This window comes from Dipodomys ordii, unplaced genomic scaffold (assembly GCF_000151885.1).
Source record: "Dipodomys ordii isolate 6190 unplaced genomic scaffold, Dord_2.0 Scaffold33, whole genome shotgun sequence".
Taxonomy (NCBI): domain Eukaryota; kingdom Metazoa; phylum Chordata; class Mammalia; order Rodentia; family Heteromyidae; genus Dipodomys; species Dipodomys ordii.
Window position 1 is genome coordinate 9,508,052 of NW_012267249.1, and position 19,178 is coordinate 9,527,229.

Sequence of the window (19,178 nt, forward strand, 5' to 3'; positions counted from 1 at the left end):
TCTTAAGTATCCAAATTTTATTCAAACATTTTCTTTATCATAGTTATAGTTTTAGTGAAGCAAGAATTATACAATAGCAAAAATCTACAGTGAAGTCAGAAAAACTTTGAAATGAATTTGCATTATATTAGTTACAACAGCATCAATATCCATTGAATCCATATTTTTGTGAGCTATACTATTGATTCAGAGTAAATACACAGCCATGTATGAATTTTGGATTCCTTCCAAATAACTGAGTGCTACCCCCACCCTCATGTCCTTAACCTATTCACTGGAAATAAGTACCAGTGTTGTGACCTCTCCTCCAACAATACAGTTCCTAACAAGTATTGTACTACTGACTACTGGACAGCCTGAGTGAAACATACTTGTATAGAAGTCAAGTGAGCATGTAATTTGGTGGGACTTTGGAATTTGGAAAGAGATGAAAAGCCCCCGTTTCCTCTAAGCTATCTGAATGTCCACACACAGAAAATGATGAAGTAGCAAAGAAGGGAACTATCATTTCTCCTTGATTGATTTATGCTAACTGCATAATTTACAACCCCAAAGTTGTTTCAAATCCTAGTGCTTAAGTCTTTCAGCAGAATTCTGCCTAAGCTCCTGCCTTTTATTTCCTCGAATTCATTTGCCTTTTGCTTCCTTATTTTCTCTGAATTTCCCTTGCCAAATTCTACCTTGAGAATGTACTACTAGTCTTCATCCCTCCTTTTTCCTTTGGTGGTACCAGGGTTTAAATTCTGAAGCTTCACACTTGCTAGGCAGATACTACACTAGGTAGCATACCATTTGAGCTATGCCTCAGCCACCATTTTTTATTCTACTGTACTACTTCACACTTCAAAATCCCATTCCTCTATGGCTCTGTTCCCAACCTATGTAAGCACTGTTTTCTCCTTTATGATCTTATTTTACTCCCATTTGGTTTGCCCCTTCTTTAGGGTATTGTACTGTACACCTTATATAATACTTATCTTCCTATGTGTCTTTGTAATTTGCCTATGAGCTTTTACTGTCTGCTGTCTGGGCCTAGTTCTCTCTCTTGCTCTCTCTCTCTCTCTCTCTCTCTCTCTCTCTCTCTCTCTCTATTTCTCTCTCTCTCTCTCTCTCTCTGAGGAGAGAACAATTGGAGACAAGAATTTCACAGACTTTCCTTCTTATGTTGGCTTCAAACCATGATCTTCAAATCTCAGCCTCCTGGATAGTTAAGATTATGGGCATGAGTCACTGACACCCAGCTTAAACCTGCTTTTTCTTGAACTCTATGTATATAGAATTGTGCCTAGAACATAGCATGTATGCAATAAAATATAACTGAATGAATAAAAAATGCATGTCTGATTGCATGTCATTGCTAGTAAATTCTTTTCTACTTGTCTTTTACTTTCTTGTCTGCCTCAAGTTTGGTGAATGAATCAAAGCTCTTGTACTGTTATTCATCATTTTTACTTACTTGTCCATCCTTATGTTCATATAAACCCAGGCTATTAGTCTTACAGAAATTATTAAAGGTCATCTCCTCTAATATGTCCACTAGAGCAAATCCTGCTTCCCATGATCACCGTCACTCATTCTCTAATTGATTAGCTCTAGAGATGTGTGTTCTTTGCTTTCAAGGACATTCACTCATTCTTTAAATATATTAATTATTAGAAATGTCAAACTCAATCTTTCCATCATGCCTTCCTATTGATTCTGTGCTATAAAACTATACTACTTATGTAGAAATTTTCTTTCAAGAGATTCTTTTCAGTGGTCTAATAGTAGATTGAGAGATTAAGGAACCTCTTGTTCAAGGCATTCTGGGATCAAAAATGCCATATTGGCTTTCAAGATAGAGCCAAAGAGGAAGATTCAGCCATTGAGGAAGCTGGTAGGGAGTGTCTGGTCCAGTGATCAAAAGACTGATGATGATTGCGGGCTCAGCCCTGAAAGGCATCAGGAATTCAGTAGATGAGAAAAGACAGAGGTAGACAAGATGGGACTCTCACCTGGGTGTAGGGAAAGCAGTATATGGAAAATCATGATGCTGAAAAAAGTAGCTCAACCAGGTTAAAAAAATCAATGTCAGAGAGTAAAAGTCATTTGTCCAAAGGTACATAGCAAGATAGGGGAAGATACTGTCTCTAGCAGATTCTTTCAGCTACAAGTCATTTTTTTAAGCAAAGCAATCTTATAAAATCTTCTTGTCAGCTCACTCCTCTGTACCAGACACAAAATGATTATTCAAAATGTAAGAAAAGCCCTCTTTTCTATCAAAAGTTCCTGCCTTGGCCTGGTAGCTTGACTATTGTTGATTATTCTGCTAAGACAATATCAACAACAAAATAAAAGACAAGAAAAGAAGAACTGCTTTGGAATAAGGAAGGAATTTTGTAATATAAGAGTTTGTCTTAAATGGTTGTTCTCAGGTTCAAATAATAGCAGAAGTATGATCATTGACATTCTTAACTTATTTCAAAGTCTTATAATAATCACCTTATGTAAATTCATCTTACTCTCTTCAAACTAACCAGTCTTGAGAAGCTTGTGAACCTAAGCTCGACCAATCTGAGAATAAGGGCAGGGATAAATAGGGAGAAGCCTGCCTATTCTGTGTGTTTGTCAGATTTTTTGGCTGATGATGCACTCTTCTGCAGTTTTGCCTGGCTGAGACAATTCTTTGTTGTCTAGTCTATCATTGTGACTCTGGATAGTAGCACTGTGAATCCCAGAGAGTATATTTATAACAAAAATGACTAATTAAACTGTGTTTAGATCTCTGACTAGTATCTCTGCATTAAAATGACCTACCCCATGGCCTCTATGGCTGCCTCTTAAAACAGGTTTGTCAGAGCTCCTCTAAATAATACTTTGTACTCCCTTTTCTATGATTCATTCACCAAGAGACAACATATTTTGTTTAAATGTGATAACTAGTCAGCCTCATGGAGCAGGAACCATTTATAAGGTGACTTTGCATATCTCTCATTCATTTTAAGTTGGACTTATTTAAAATGAGACAAAACTATGCTATTGGAGAATACCTTATATTTCTTCTTCTAACACAGATAGAAATCTCAGTCTCTTCTATTGAAAGAGATACCACAAAAACATAAAGAGAAAAGGTTTCTTGGCAAAATTTACTTCATGAAGTCAAGTACAGGAGATTACACCTCTAACCTTAACTACTAAATACTAACCCTAACTACTAAAGCTAGCTTCTCAGAAGGCAGAGATTGGGGGCATAGAGGTATGAGACCAGCCCAGCCAAAAATTTCATAAGACATTTCAACTAACTAAAAGCTGAGCAAGGTGGCACATACCTATCATCCCAGCTATGCAGAAAGCATAAATAAAAGGATCCTAGCCCAGGCTACCCAGAGCATAAACTCAATACTTTATTTTAAAAATGACTAAAGTAACATGTTGGAACCCCAGGGTACCCTGGGAACTATGACTGGGTACTGGAAGTATGTGTTCACAGTGTGCATGAAGAATGCCTGATGCCAGTGGAAAATTGTTGGCTGTGTGATGGCTTATCTTGTGTCTGAGTAAAGACAAAGGGTCTGGATGTTAGGCTTTCTACAGTAATTCTGTCAAAAGACAGGGTAAGTGCCTCTGTGTGCTTAACTTACTACCTGATATGTAGATAACTTAGAATGGATATATGCTCCTTGGAATGTGAACTTTGATATGTAACCACAACCTGTCTTAAGCAAATCTGTACTTTCTAACCCCTTAAGAGCAGAGTATGGAAAGCCTCTGTCAGTTGAATCATGTCTATCATTCCTCATTATCATGGGTAACAATATTGTTTCATGAATAATTCTTCATCTGTTGTCATATTGTCTATGGAGAAAATTAGAAACAAAAGGGTTGGAGGTGTGGTATAGTGCCAGTTTGGCAAACTCAATGACTTAAGCTTAAATTCCAGTAGCACTAAATGATATATCATTTTATGACATGGGTATGAGTTTTAACCTACAGGTTTCATTTCTTGCCTCTGGAGACTCAATCCTTTGTTCCATCTCAAAGGCCTTAGCCAAAATTTTTCCTACCTAAGTGATCCTGTTAAAAAGGTTGATAAGGGGTGACTGACAAAGTTACATAGAAAATTAATTCCTGTAGGAAATATTAAAACCCTCTGGATTTTGCTTTGGTTCACTCTATGCTATAGTATTTGTAAGAGAAGCGAAGTAATTGGTGGAAATAAAAAGATATAATCCTATGGTCAAATATATTTAAAAAATGCATAGTCCATGTGAATAGTACATGGAGATATGATTCCTACATTATTAATTTAGGCAAATGATTTAATCCACACATTGAATAAAGCTCCTTCTACAAAGCAATGCCAAGTGTCCTCAAATAAGCAGATATTTGCTCTTTCTAAGAGAGTTGGTAGAAGTAACTACACTGAAAGAATAGATAATTTCTGAGAAATATGTTTACCTCATTCTTTTTTTATTATTTTCTTGAGAAGGGTCATTCAATCAGCAGGAAAGTTTGGTTGTCAAAGATTCTAGAAGTATTTCTTTAATGTAGGGCAGAAAAGAGATATGAGTTACTTCCACTCTCTAATCTATCAACACTTCCCCATTTTTTTTGAAATTTTGTACAACCAGTTATTTCTATTTAGGTAAGAAAGAGTGAGTAAGTGTCTCATAAGCATAGCTCCAAAACATTTTGGTTTTGTTTTGTTTCAAAAGGGCAGAAAGAACTTTAACTAGACCGGAATGGAGCATGTCTGAGTAATAAATATCTGGCCCACAGATAGCTATTAAAGTTCATTGGTTCTATTTTAAAATAAACTTCAGGAAGATCACCTTGATTACAACATCTCAAACACATTCTCAAATAGCTACAGGCTTTAGCCTTAATGTCCAGAACACATTGTTCTTAGTATTGAAATGAACTGGAACTTGAAACTAAAAAGATGAATCTCTCAAGAGCTGAATTATATTTCTTTTTTTCCTGTTGCTTTTGCTAGTCACTCTTTCCTGTGTAAAATGTTTTGTGTAAAATTGTTTCCTTATTCTATTTGTTTCCATCATTTTGTAGTGGAGATAAGTAAGGACCTTCTCTTCAAATATTTAATCTGAATTCTGGTTATGCTAACTTGCTAGTTGCTTTGCTTTAGGTAAATGCCTTAACCTATCTGAGACTCAATTCTTCCTTGACAATACAGAAATAAGAATAGCTATCTTTGCATTACAGTGAAGATAAGATTAAGAAATATCCTTGACAGAGCTTAACATAATTCTTAGACTGTAGTACAGATCCTGTAAGTATTTCTCTTCTTCCATTTACCTACCCTATTCACTACAATACTTAGTAGTTCTTTTTTTTTTTAATTGTGAAAATACCCTACAGAGGGGTTACAATTACATGGGCAAGGTAATGAATACATTACATATATTTTATCAAGCATTGTAGCCTCCTCCTTTGTTTCCCCTTCCCATCTCCCACCCCCTACCCCCCACCCCCAGCCAAAGTTGTAAAGTTCGTTTTTCAACATAACAACTTGTACATCTCATTGTTGCAATGGGTCCATCTTTATCCCTATTTAAACGATTTGTTTTTTCCCTTCCCCTCCACAAATTATGCCAACATCAAATACAATGAAAGCATGGGTTATACCGTGGGGGAGGGACATACAAAGCAACAAAGAAATATCTTATAAATATGTTAGAAACAATAGCAAGAAAGAAAAAACATTTGAAACCTTATCTTTTCAGATAGAGTCAACCTGTTACAGCAAATCTGGTGGTCTGCGACCCAAAAATTTCCAACTCTCTACAGTTCTCCTTAAGGAGGCAAGCTTTTGGCGCTATAAACAAAGGTTTGAATCACAGCTCCCCAACTAACAAGTTTAGTGTGAATATAGGTCAATAACTTAACTTTTCAAAGGCTATCTTTCTTCACCATTTGGTACAAATGTTACTATGCCATAGATCTGTTGTTCTGTGAAGACTAACTAAAAGAACATTGGTGAGATTCACAAATGGTCAAACTATAAATCACAAATGGTCAAACTATAGCCTTTTTAAATTAATTATTAAAGATTTTTTATGGTTCTCTTGCAGGCCCTATCTAAGTTATATAAGTAGCAGATAATTGTGTGTGTGTGTGTGTGTGTGTGTGTGTGTGTGTTAGCAATATAATTTATCCTACCTTCCATGGTGGTTTTCCATTACCTACAAAATGAAGCCAGTCTCATCTTTTTTTTTTAATTTATTTTTTATTGTAAAGATACTGAATAGAGGGGTTACAGTTATGTTAGTAAGGTAATGAGTACATTTCTTATCAAGCATTGTTACCCCCTCCTTTGTTTTTCCCCTACTGTCCCTTCCTTCCCCACCTCCCCAACTCCTCCCCCCCTGAATTTTTTTGTTTCTTTTGTTTGTTCTTCCACCATGATATAACCCCTGTTGTCACTGTATTTGATTCCCGTGCCCTGCATCTTTTATATACATTTTTCTAATTTGGGGAAGGGAAGGGAAATAACAATGCTGAAACAAGGATACAGGTTGACCCATTGTAACAATGAGATGTACAAGACACTATGTTCAAATGAAATTTACAATATGTATATTTTAAGGTACCTATTTCTTGGACTTCAGCCAATTGTAGATCCAACTAAATAATTCAAAATAATGTTGTCCAAATATATGTCTTCTTTCTTTTTTCAATGATATATCCTATGATTTATAGATACATGAATGCACAATACCTTCTCCAAGCAACCATCCAAAAACTATTTTACAAAGTAATTCATTTTCTTAATTAATAGATAATAACAAGCCAAGTGTAGGTTTGTCAAGAGTCTAACATACAAACATCGTGATTCTTCTCTGGGAGAAGATTCATAATCATAAACACTGAAAAACTTTAAAAAAAAACTATTAGGCAAGCACTCGACCACTAAGCCACATTCCCAGACAAGAGTCTTTACAATAAAATAAAATTTAAAAAACTATTAATCTATCCATGGGTGTATCAATATCCATGTGAACATTTTCAATAGGTGAGTGTTTACAGTAGGATCTATTTATATATGACTGTTAGTAATATTTAATATACTAGACATTAATTTTCAAGCTTAAAAACTTTAGACCTGATGTCTGAAAACCTAGTACAAAGGAAAATTAATTTTTATAAGTTATAAAAATCTGACAAGATCTTAACATTAAAACCAGTAAACTTGACTACCTGGAAATATATCCAGGAAAAAGAAATGACATAAGGGCATGTATTGAGCCAGAGGACTAGATTCATAATTACTGTTTGATGAGACTAACTGAAAAACTATCTTACAAACTAACAAAAACAGTATTACAAACCAAAAAATTCTGTCCTGAGCTGTATCAAATCCTCAATTCTATGTCCTTTCATTGTGCTAATTACTTTATAGTCTTTTATTTGTAACAGGCTTTGCTATTAAAACATTTTTTATCAATAAGTTTTTTTTTAATTGTGAAAATACCGTACAGAGGGTTACAATTACATGAGCAAGGTATTGAGTACATTTCTTATCAAACATTGTTGCCTCCTCCTTTGTTTCCCCTTACCATTTCCCTCCCATCTCCATCCCCTACCCCCTGCCAAAGTTTTCTGAGACAAGCAGAAAAGGTCAGATAAGTTGATGTTAGGCAAAATGAACCCCAAGATAAGGACTCAAGTGGTTTTTCTTTCTTGCTATTGTTTCTAACATATTTATAAGGTGATTTTTTGTTGCTTTTTATGTCCCTCCCCCATGGTATAACCCCTGTTTTCACTGTATTTGATATTGTTATAATTTGGGGAGGGGAAGGGAAAAAACAAATTGTTTAAATAGGGATTCAGGTGAAGCCATTGCAACAATGAAATGTACACGATGCTATGTTGTAAAACAATTTTTTGACTTGGGATTCATTTAACTTCTATGAACCATAGCAGTAAAAATATTTACAGTATCACCAAAAACCAATTGTGATGGTCAAATAAGCTTTGCACCTAGCACATGATTAGAAAACATTAAGTCAACATAAAATCTGTACTGTTGACATTTTTCTGTGGAGCCAGGGTCTTTTTACTTAGAAATCTATTGTTAAAAGTAGCTATGTTCGCATTCAAGGGATTTTAGCCACTAGATCAAGCAGAAGAAACTAGTTTCTCTCAATTTTCTTCTGCTTGTTCTAATGGCTAAAGTCTTGATTCAGAATAGGAATCATTTAACTTTTTCTGGTCTAGTAGATTATAACTTCCTCCAAATCAGAGAGTTTGTGTATGTTGCAAAAGATACTATTAGTGAAACTGACATGAAAATGAAAAAGTTGAATTTTCTTTTCTTGTATGTCTTAGAATACTCTATTTACTATCCTATTCATATAAGTCAATATGTTGGTAGTATGCAAGAGATTAAAAATGCATTAAGTGAAATATGGTATGTTTGAGGGAGACCTTAAATAGTGTAACTAATTAGAAAGGCAAGGTCAAAGCTCAACAGGAACAGGTATTTGCAAAAGGTAGGGTGGGACCAAGGGGAAATGGATAGATGAATGAATTGGAGAGGGGGAGCAGATAATGCAGCCAAGAATTGAATGCATAGACTACAAAATTAAGAAAAGTAAAGGAAGGGATGGACTGGAAGGGATGGGTATGAATGTTGAAATGGGTGACACTGATCAAGATCCATAAACTGCTTTGTTAAATGGCACCCCCTTTGTACAGCTACTTAAAATATGTTTAATTTTTTTAATAAATAAATAAATAAAATGGAAAGGCCACTAACAAGCAACATAGCAAAGATACATGCTATTTAGACTGCTTCACTGATATACAGAACCAAATCCTAAACAGAAAAGCCATTAATCAGGGATATTAATCACAATTTCACTCTAGTCCCATCATGGGACCCTACTTACCTTAATGAGGATATATTCTGTATGTGTAGCAAGTGAGAGAAGATGCCAGATTGGCTTTGGTAATTCATTCCCAGTTGGTATTTCTTACAGAATTAAGTTAGTTGAGAGTTCATTTACAGTAAGAAAACTTTGATGTGTGCCATTTATGATAAAATTGTGTTCCCATAAAGCATGAGGTCATCCTAGACAGATTTTCTATTGCTATAAGTCTATAATGGTTACTGACCAAGAATCACATTTGATTCTCACATTCTGCTCATTTCCCACACAGGAGGAGCTGCTGGTACCTGAAAGATGATGAAAGGCTTAGTATAATTACCATATGAACTGGATTCATGGCAGTAATGGATTTTCTAACTGTTACCTTCAACACTGATCTTTTGTTGTTGTTATTGTTTTCTCCTTTTCATTCCCATCATAAACTGCAGTTTAGAAATGAGAAAACCAAAGTTCAAAGATATGAATCAACATGTCTGCCTTAGTGGGAAAGTAGAACTGAAAATAAACCCCAGATCCATATATTAACAAAGCCCATACTCTTTTCTCTTAGAACTACCAAGCAAAGCAAATGTAAGCAAAACAAGTCTATTAATGCCAAACATTTTCAATCCATTTATATTTCTAGGCTTATGAATTGTGAGAATAAGTAAAGAATACCAAAATCCTGCCAAGAGTGTGCATAATACCTAACTTGAATAAATGCTTATGATAATGAAAGGATTAAGATATAAAAAGATATTAATATTTGGAAATTATACAAAATTGCTTTAGTCTCTTTTAAACTATGCTGAATATTTAATGATCTGCTCTATAATTATGCCTGTTGGAGCTTCTATGAAAGGCAGAATCTCTTCTCTCTTTATGTTAAATCTCTGGAAGTAGTATGAACTGTCATCCATGTGGTAATATAAACAAATTTCTGTAAATTTCCTTTATTTTTCTCCTGATATTCAGATTTATAGGCTCAACTGTCAGCTAGACACTTACCTGGATATTCTAGAGGCTCTGTGTAAAACTGGAGCCATGAACACATATCTTTGCCTCATCTCAAACTCAGCTCTCCTTTAGTACTACTTATTATTTTACCTGCCTCTGCGACGAACACCAACTTCTACTTTAGCCCCTACACAGATACCTAATAGCTTCCCATAAATTCTTCATTGCCCTCCCTTCTCAATCATAAAGTCTTCTCTTAAATTTAAATTTCTCTTTGAAATCTGTACATGTTCTTTGTAGCACTTACTGTATTAATGATTAATGATTTTTTAAAAAAAGAAAAACCTTACTAGGTATCTCATAAAAAACAGAAAATTATTTCTCAAAGTTTTAGAGGCTTGGGAGTCCAAGATCAAGGTGTTGATAGATGCAATGCCTGGTAACAGCTCATTCTCTAGAACTAGACAGCACTTATTAGCTGCATCCTTATATAAGTAGAAGGGGCAAGGCAGCTCTCTAATTGATCCCATGCATAAGGGCCCCACCCTCACTACCTAATCACTTCTCCAAAGGCCACATCTTCTAAAATCATCATTTTGGCAATTAGGGGAGGAAGTATTCCTACTAAAATAATTCAATAAATATTTAATGAACAGCTTTTGTTGGGGGCCTCATCTTCTAATGTCATCACGTTGACAGAGGAGGAGGAGTTATTCAGTAAGTGTCCATTAAAGCCTTTAACTAAATATATAATGAAGAAGAGTAAGAATGATTCAAGTTCCAGAAATTTTTCTAAGTAATTGTCCAACTCTAGAAACAGCCATGGGAAATAGGATGATGATAGGGTCAGTGGGATGAACCAACCATAAAATTCCTCTGATCAGAACAAGCATCCGGGTTTCTCGTTCAAATTCAAAAAGGGATGTGTCAGTGTTTAGTCCTGACCTTTAAAGACTTTGAGGTAAAAACAAGAACACAAATCTGCTGAGCAGGACAGACTGAGTAACCAGTTCTGCTGTGAAGATGACTCAACACTGACAGGGATGGCTCACACAGCATTAGGTCAGGGAAGACTTGAGCTGTTGGGAGTCTCAGAATCTGGGAAACTAGCCAGGCCTGATCATGATGAAAGTAAAATCTTAACAAAAGACACTAAGGAAAGGAAATTTTAGTTGTTGTACAAGCAGCTAAGTTCTCATTTAACATAGCATAGAGATTAAGCAAATGTCCAGTCATACTGATATCTGTAAGCAACTGTGTTCACACCTGGCCTGGGTAAGACTTTTTGAAGTTACCCATGTAGTAATTGAGGTTAGGGTTTTTGGTTTGGCCAATAACAGCTGAGACCTATGTTGGAGACATTGTTCTGTCTACCTTGTTCCAGCTCTCTATGAGTCTTATTTTTGTTATTGTTTGGTTTGGTTTGTGATGCTAGGCATTGAACCCAGTGCTTCTGGAATGCTAGGAAAGTTCTCTACCACTGAGCTATGTTCCCAGACTTGAGCCTCATTTTTAATATTCATTCTTTATTAGGAACGGGTAATTCTTTTTGTCCAGTGTTGAGAAATTGAATACAAGGTCTGGCTCATGCTAGGCAAGCATTCTATCCTAGCTCAAGCCTGAAGTAATCTTTAAAGCATTTTCATATTCTGAAATTCAATGATGTTCAATAAAAAAAATTAAAAGATACTGCATTCTTCTCTTGAGGGGAGGGATTAGGTTGAGAGGGATGGGGAAGAATGATGAAATGAGTGATATTGACCAAGATTCATTATATTTAGGAACTGACTTGTTGAATGGGAACTTTTTTGAATTAAAGTTAATTAAAATATGGCAATGATAAAAAAAGAAAGATGTTACTTGCTTCTCTCATTTCTCCACTCTCTTACACTAACACGCTATTTAAAAAAAACAATCTATAAAAAATCTTTTACATTATGCCTCATCTCAAACTTGGAAATATTTGACAAAGATTAGTGCTTCTGGGACTTTATCTCCATTGCCTCTCTCACAACTACACATGTTCCCCACATTTAATGCCCTGTCTTCTTGTATCAAGAAAACCCTTCTACTCAGCAAGAGCTGTCTTTATATTCCAAGTTTACTCTTTTTAAACTCTGTCATAGAGTTTCAATTGCACTAAAACTCTATTCAACATATAATTAGAGTAAACATAATGGAAATATTGAAATTAAAATAATATTGTCACTAATATATTCATTTTAATTGTTCCTTTTCTTCTCACCAGAATGAGTGGGAGATAATCCCTTCTATTTCAGTTACCTCTTCTTTAACTGGCTAGAGTTTTATAATGTGCTATTTGATGAGCTTACTTATTTGCTTTTCCAAACTCCCTAATATTAAAGTATATCTGAACTCAAGGAAGAAACATTTCATTTTTCTAATATACTTGATCATAAGCTAAAGAGCAAAAATTAATCTATTTATGTCCCAAGAATCCTTATTAAGTTCTTTTATCCTGGAATTGGTTAGGAAAAAAAACAGTCCTGAACAGTAAATCAAACTTTCATGAACAGGCATTAAGTTCTAGACACAATGCATGGCATTTTTGAAAAAGAAGAGAAATTAACAGTAATTATCTCTCTTTTCTCTTTTCCTCTCCTCTCCTCTTCTTTTTTTCTTCTTCTTTCCATACCTTCCTCCCTAACCACCCCCCTCTACCTGTTAGGATTACAAGGGTGTACCACCATTTCTACCTTTATTTCAATTTCTTAAAAAATTAAATCCTAATTGGGCACATGTAATTTTAGGTACTCAGATGGCTAAGATCGGATTATCATGTTGAAAAGCCAGTCTAGTGCAAAGCCAGCCTGGACAGGATCATCTCTGAGACTCATCTCCAACAAACTACTCAGAAAAATCCAGAAGTCGAGCTGTGGCTTATGTGGTAGCACTAACCTTGAGCAAAAGAAGCTTAGGGACAGTGTCCAAGTCCTGAGTTCAAGGCCCAGGAACAGAACAATAAATAAATAATCTTCAAAGACTGAATTTAGATCAGATTTATATATATCACTCCAGGATCTAGCACAGACTAGATACTCAAAAAAATAAGTTTAGTAGAAACATAAGTAGATGCTTTAGGTGGAATTAACAATATGGTAGATTCAAAGGAGAACTCAAATAGTGTAATTCCATATAAAGGCAAAGTCAAAATTCAACAACATAAACACCAGGAAATTGGTACTTGAAAGGGGTGGTTGGGTCAAGTAGAGAGAAGTAGACAAATGAAGAGGAGAAAGGAGGAAAATGTCATTAATTCATTGTAAACCCTACAAAATTAAGAAATGCAAAGGAAGTGGTAGTATTGGAGCAATAGATTAGAGTGCTGAAAGGAGTGACCCTGATCAAAATACATTGTATGCATAAACTGCTTTGTTAAATTGCAGTTGCTTTGTACAACAACTTAACCACAGTAAAATAAAATAAAAATACTTCTGAGAATTAATCTAATCCCAATTTTCTTTTTTTTTTCTTTTTTTTTCTTTTTGTCGGTCATGAAACCTGAACTCTGGGCCTGGGCACTGTCCCTCAGCTCTTCAGTTCAAGGCAAGCACTCTACCACTTGAGCCACAGTGCCATTTCTGGCTTTTTCTCCTTATGTGGTGCTGAGGAATTGAACGCAGGGCCTCCAGTTTTCTGTAACAGAGGGCCAGTCAAAGGAATTTTAGATCTACCAAAGGTGATACACAATATCCCTCATGCTTTGCTTGTATTTCTCTTTTTCAACAATTCCCATGCCTGGATTACAAAGAGAAAAATGAACTTGGAGTCAGAGGGTTTCTGGCTAGCTCCCCTATTTACTAGTTGTGTAAATATTCCTCTAGATTTCTGCACAAGTGAAGATACAAATCTCAGTTGTCTTATGACAACTCTGAGCAATTCTTAGAACATATCAAACTCAGTCTTTGGTATTATTAAGAACTAATATTAAAAAGTTATGTATGTTTCCAAAATATTATACTATAGCGCCCTAATAACAATCCTTTAAAGGTCTGAGAGGTAATCAAAATTATAATGAACATGCCCAATATTTCCAAAATTCCTAGTTTTCCTTTTGCTAATAGCTATTTTTCCTTATGTGATCAAATATTTGCATAATGGCTTTTCAGTTCTGTCTTTAAAAAAATTGTTTTCTACAACTAGCTGATTTACAGACCTGTGCTAAGGCTTTAGGATCAGTTATAACCTTCTCTGAGAGACATGAAGAATGTTTTACCTTGAAAAGGTGAAAAAATACTGTCTTCTTAATTTGCTGTAGATAAATACCAGCAATTAAAATTTTTAATGTTTATCCTGAGGTAGAAATTTTTCCATGACCTATTTTATATTGTCAAAGGAAGCAAAACCCTGGATGCAAAAAGTATCAGACATTTTTATTTTTTCTATAATGGTTGCCTTGGTACTAGGAAAACTGGAATTAGGACAAGATTGGATAAGATATTCTAATTTGGGTATTTTAAAGGTATTTGTCAGTCTTGAGTTGGGCCATTGCTAAGTATTCCAAATTGTGATGGACTCTTAGAGCCAGTAAACTCTAATATTCTGTGAGTCAAATAGTCATAGTGACTTCTTTGTCTCACTTCAAAACATAATGCAACAGGTTCTGATACAGGTGAATGGCACAGGAAAGGGGTGAAAGTCTTAAGGAGTGAACCTAAGAAGTGACTCTCAGAGCAAATAAGTAGCAATGAGAGTAATAATTATGACTCATAGAGATAAACTAGTAAAATTTATGAAAGTTCCCTCTTAGGGGAGATTCACATACTGCATCAACAATGTTTAGCACAGCACATGGCACATGAAAATGCTCAATAAAGTCCTGTGGGGGAAAAACAAATATCTCAACATTTGCCTGGAGGAAAAGAGATGTAATCAGCTCTCTATCCAAGATATAGGTTAGTATAAATAACTGGCAAGAAAAATTACTACAAACTCAGTTCAGCAACACGAGGCCCGTTCAGGTCCTTAGAGAAGCTCAATGACTGGATAACAGCTGCCCATAGTGGATATGGACACTAACTTAAGCCTAGACATTATAATGCAAATACAAGGATTTCTTAGTATGTTAAAATCTTATCAAGATTTATGGCAGAGAAGAACTAAGTGTTAGTCTATTGGGGGGGATAGAAATGAAATAATGAAGGTTGAAAGATTTTCAAAAGCTTATAGAGAGACACACATAGGAGAGAGGTGGAAAGAGTTAATAACACTGGAGACAAGGGGATGGTAATTATTGTTGCAGTATAAGATCCCAAATAGAATCTTGAAAGGATGTATATTCTCATGAGGAGATCAATAGTGATACCCTTTCATTCATTTGAAATTCTCATCTATATCTATGCCTATTAATTAAAAAGGTGGATCTATTAGTGTCTGTTTGGGTTAAATTTAGAGGTTGAGAGCAAAAGTATATCTCTTGCCCAGACCCTATATTCAGAAAGCATTGCAGAGAAAATAAAGTAGTTGTTGATTTAATGCAGCCAGCATAGCAAAATACATGCCTAGGGAGATATTTTTACCTTTTAATAAACAGTTTTCATTATCATCATCACATGCCTACACTTTTATAAACCTGAACTTCTCTGTCTAGCATTTATAGAAAATTGCCAAGTATCATTGTAGATAAAAGCACAATTCAATATTTATGAATTGCTAGTTTTCTATAAATATAGACATTTTGAGACTATCTATTCACTAGTCATTAAAATTTGAACAGGGATCAAAGCAAGAATAATATTAACAATTCCTTGCATTTGTACAATGTTTTACACAATACTATTAATAATAGATGACATTTATTGAGCACTTAGCAAGTGCCAGGCACATTACATGTAAATTTTCATAAAGAATTCAGTTCAGTTTAACAAACATTCACTTAACACCTACTGTGTTATAGATGATTAATACTTGCTTGCTATTTTCTTAAAATTCTCATTTTGTTACATTCAATAAATGTTTGTTGAATAAATAAATAAATGTATGGAGAGAAGGATGAATTAATTGAAAAAACAATTTTAGGTAATATAAATAACACAGGCTCTCCCCTTTACTATTTATGCTCTTGAGAATTTACTTAACTTTCTATAGCTTCAAGATTTTCATGTGTAATATAGTGACACTTAACATCTACCTTAAAACCATGTGAAAAGTAGTAACAAAAATATTAAAGACTTCGCTAAAGAAGGATGTCTTAAACTCAGAAAGACAAATGGTGCAGATTTTCTCTCATATGCAGAAGCTAGATATAAAGTGCACCAGGATTTGATAAATTATACAGGACGGTAAGCATCCATAGAGAATGAGACCAAAGGAGGATACTCTTAAGGGAGGAGCACAAAGGCTCAATGCCTCTGTGCCTCTGATCATATGATACTTACTGAAACAGATTCCAGGAAATGGAAACAAGAGTGTTTTTTTTCTCTGTTTTTGTCTTGTTTGTTCTGTTTTTCTTAGGGGTAGGGTAATAGGGAGCACAGAAATGGAGGGACAAAAGCTGAACAAATGCACTAGTGGTACTCAGTAAAAACTATGCTGAAAATGAACTACACAACTTGTGGGCAAGCAAGGGAGGGAAAAAAACTGAAGGAAGGGGTGACATTGCCCCAAAAGACATGTACTCATTACATGACTTATGAAACAATAACCCCCTGTACATCATCTTCATAATTTAAAAATCAAAAATAATTATAGCATGGAAAAATAAAAAGAATGAGGTTCCAGAAGTAGAGTAGTTATTCTTACTAGCTTCATCGTCATCATTACCATCATCATCACTAGTAAGTAATAATGTTGACTCTTTTCCTCCTCAGTCAGTATAGTGAAAGGAAAAGTCAAATTTTAATATCCATAAAAGAATACATGTATGACAAACACCATAAAAAGTGTCCTCTCAGATTACATATATTCTCTATACTTAAGTTAGACCCAAGGAAATCCATATAACCCTAATAACCCTTTCAAAGATATTATTTAAGACAAACAGCATGTGATCTTATGAAATACTAAATTGTGATGTGATCTTATGAAATACTAAATTGTGAATGCACTAAAAATAGAATATTGATCATTCCTAACATGGAACCATATTCCTGACATTCTTAAAGAATGGTACCAAGATTCTAGAAAATGGTTGTCCAGAAACTCATTTATATTTTAAGCAATAGTCATCCTGATCTCCAGCAACACAAAAGATAAGCTGGAGTCCTAGATAATAATTTCTAACCAGAAAGGGATTATATATTCTGTGGTCACTTACCATTTTGGTCTGCTGGTAGATTTCACCATAGGGGCCATCCCATCTCTATAAAGACTCTTTGTTTTACTGAAGTTAACAATGTTGAAAATGACCCTCTGAAAAAGAAAAAGATATTTACCAGAAGGCTATGCAAATTGCCACTCCTTGACAATCAAGAAAGAAAATAATAAGCAAGTTAAAAGTATTCTTAGGACTAGAAGCCAATAGTATAATTAGGATAACCAGTGCTCCATGGATTATAATATCTTGTGCCAGCTAAACAACAGTACAGAGATCATATTCTCTATGATTGGCTTTCATCAATTAGCTTTGAAACCTTGGAACCTGGAAGCTAAAAATATTATTTTTATTCACAACTCTATCACTTTGGATCTTGTCAAGCTACTACACACTTCTGTATTTGAATTTCATGACTTGACATGAGTTTAGTTCTCATACTAAAAAATAATAAGATATTTCATGGTGTTCTGATACAAAATAAATAAGTTACTGTCAGTATAGTGTTTGGAAACTCATTTGGTAATAGAAAATACTATGTAAGTTTTACCTATTATTATTAATTGTGCTCACACCTTTGATCCTAGTTTATTTTTGGCTACAATAGGAGGATCAAAACTCAAGGCAAGGCTTGGCAAAAAGTTTACAAGAGTGGATCTCAATCAATAGATGTGTGAAGTGTGTCTGTCATTCTAGGTATGTGGGGAATTTAAGATGGTCCAGTCCAGCTTAGACAAAACTCAAGATCTATACAAATTTTTTAAAGGGAGGCCAAAAAGGGCAGAAATTAAGTGCTTGAATCAAATTGTAGGGCACCTGCCTACTATGAGTTCTAAGTTTAAACCACATACTGCCAAAAAAAAAATCCCAGTCCAAGTACTTGGAAACTTTTGACTAGATGGGGAGATATGTTGTCATCTGCTATACTCCCTCTTGTAGTTTCTAATACTGTATAGGCTAAGGGTACTGGGCTCAGCCCTCATCTAAGCATGGATTTATAGTCGTAGATGCCTTGGTAAATTCCTTCTCTTCTCTGAGTTTTACCCTTAAATGGGAACATCAAGTGCATCAGATTGCTAAAGCCTTTCCAGGCAGGTAGTTTAAATGAAATGAAATGAAACAGAGTAGGCCTTCATTTTAATAACCAACTTTGTTGGCTGGGCTCTGGTGGCTCATGCCTGTAATTCTTGCTACTCAGGAGCCTGAGATCTGAGGATTATGGCTCAAAGCAAGCCTGGCCAGGAAAGGCCATAAGACTCTTATCTCCAGTAAACTACTCAAAAAAGCTGAAAGTGGCAATTTGGCTCAAATGGTAGATCACTAGCCTTTGAGCAAAAGAAGCTCAGGGACAGCGCCCAGGCCCAGAGTTCAAGCCTCAAGATGTGCAATAAACGAATAAATGAATTGTCTTAAGAGTAGAGGTTGTGAAAGAGAATAGAATTGGGAATCAAAGACATTTAAGACAACTAAAATAAATTCACAGGAGAGATGAGGACTAGAGCTATGTCATCCAGAATAGCTAAAGAAAATAGGCTTCAAGAATTGCCATGAGCTAATCTTTCATTCAGATAAAGTGAAACATGAAAATTAACATATAATTTCACTCAACAGTTATTAATTACATCAAGTGTTATAGATTAAATACACTTTTAAAAATGGGAAATATTTTCTTCTTAAATATCTCTACAGATATGTATATTAAGTCTTTTTTTATTTATTCACTTAAACTTTATTTTTTTCCAATACTTTTTTATTGTAAAAATACTATACAGAGGGGTTACAGTTACATGATTAAGGTAACAAATACATTTCCTAACAAGCATTGTTGCCTCCTTTGTTTTTCCCCTACCATCCCTTCCTTCCCACCTCCCCAACTACTTCCCTCCCTCCCCCTGCCCCAAAAGTGGTAAAGTTCATTTTCAACATAGTGTCTTGTACATCTCATTGTTACAATGGGTCAACCTGTATCCCTATTTAAGCATTTTGTTTTTTCCCTTCTCTGCAAGATGCAGGGCACCAGAATCAAATACAGTAAAAACAGGGTTTATACCATGGGGGAAGAACATACCAAAGAAACA

At 34.9% G+C, this 19,178-nt stretch overlaps 1 protein-coding gene across 1 annotated transcript in view; it reads right to left on the bottom strand.

Moving 5' to 3' along the window:
• The window catches only part of Agbl4 (ATP/GTP binding protein-like 4), a 977,755-nt gene that overhangs the window by 563,156 nt on the left and 395,421 nt on the right, over positions 1–19,178 (bottom strand). Inside the window, exon 3 of the mRNA XM_013016801.1 lies at positions 17,104–17,198. Within this exon, the coding sequence (XP_012872255.1) occupies positions 17,104–17,198 (95 nt within the window). The remainder of the gene's footprint in view (positions 1–17,103; positions 17,199–19,178) is intronic.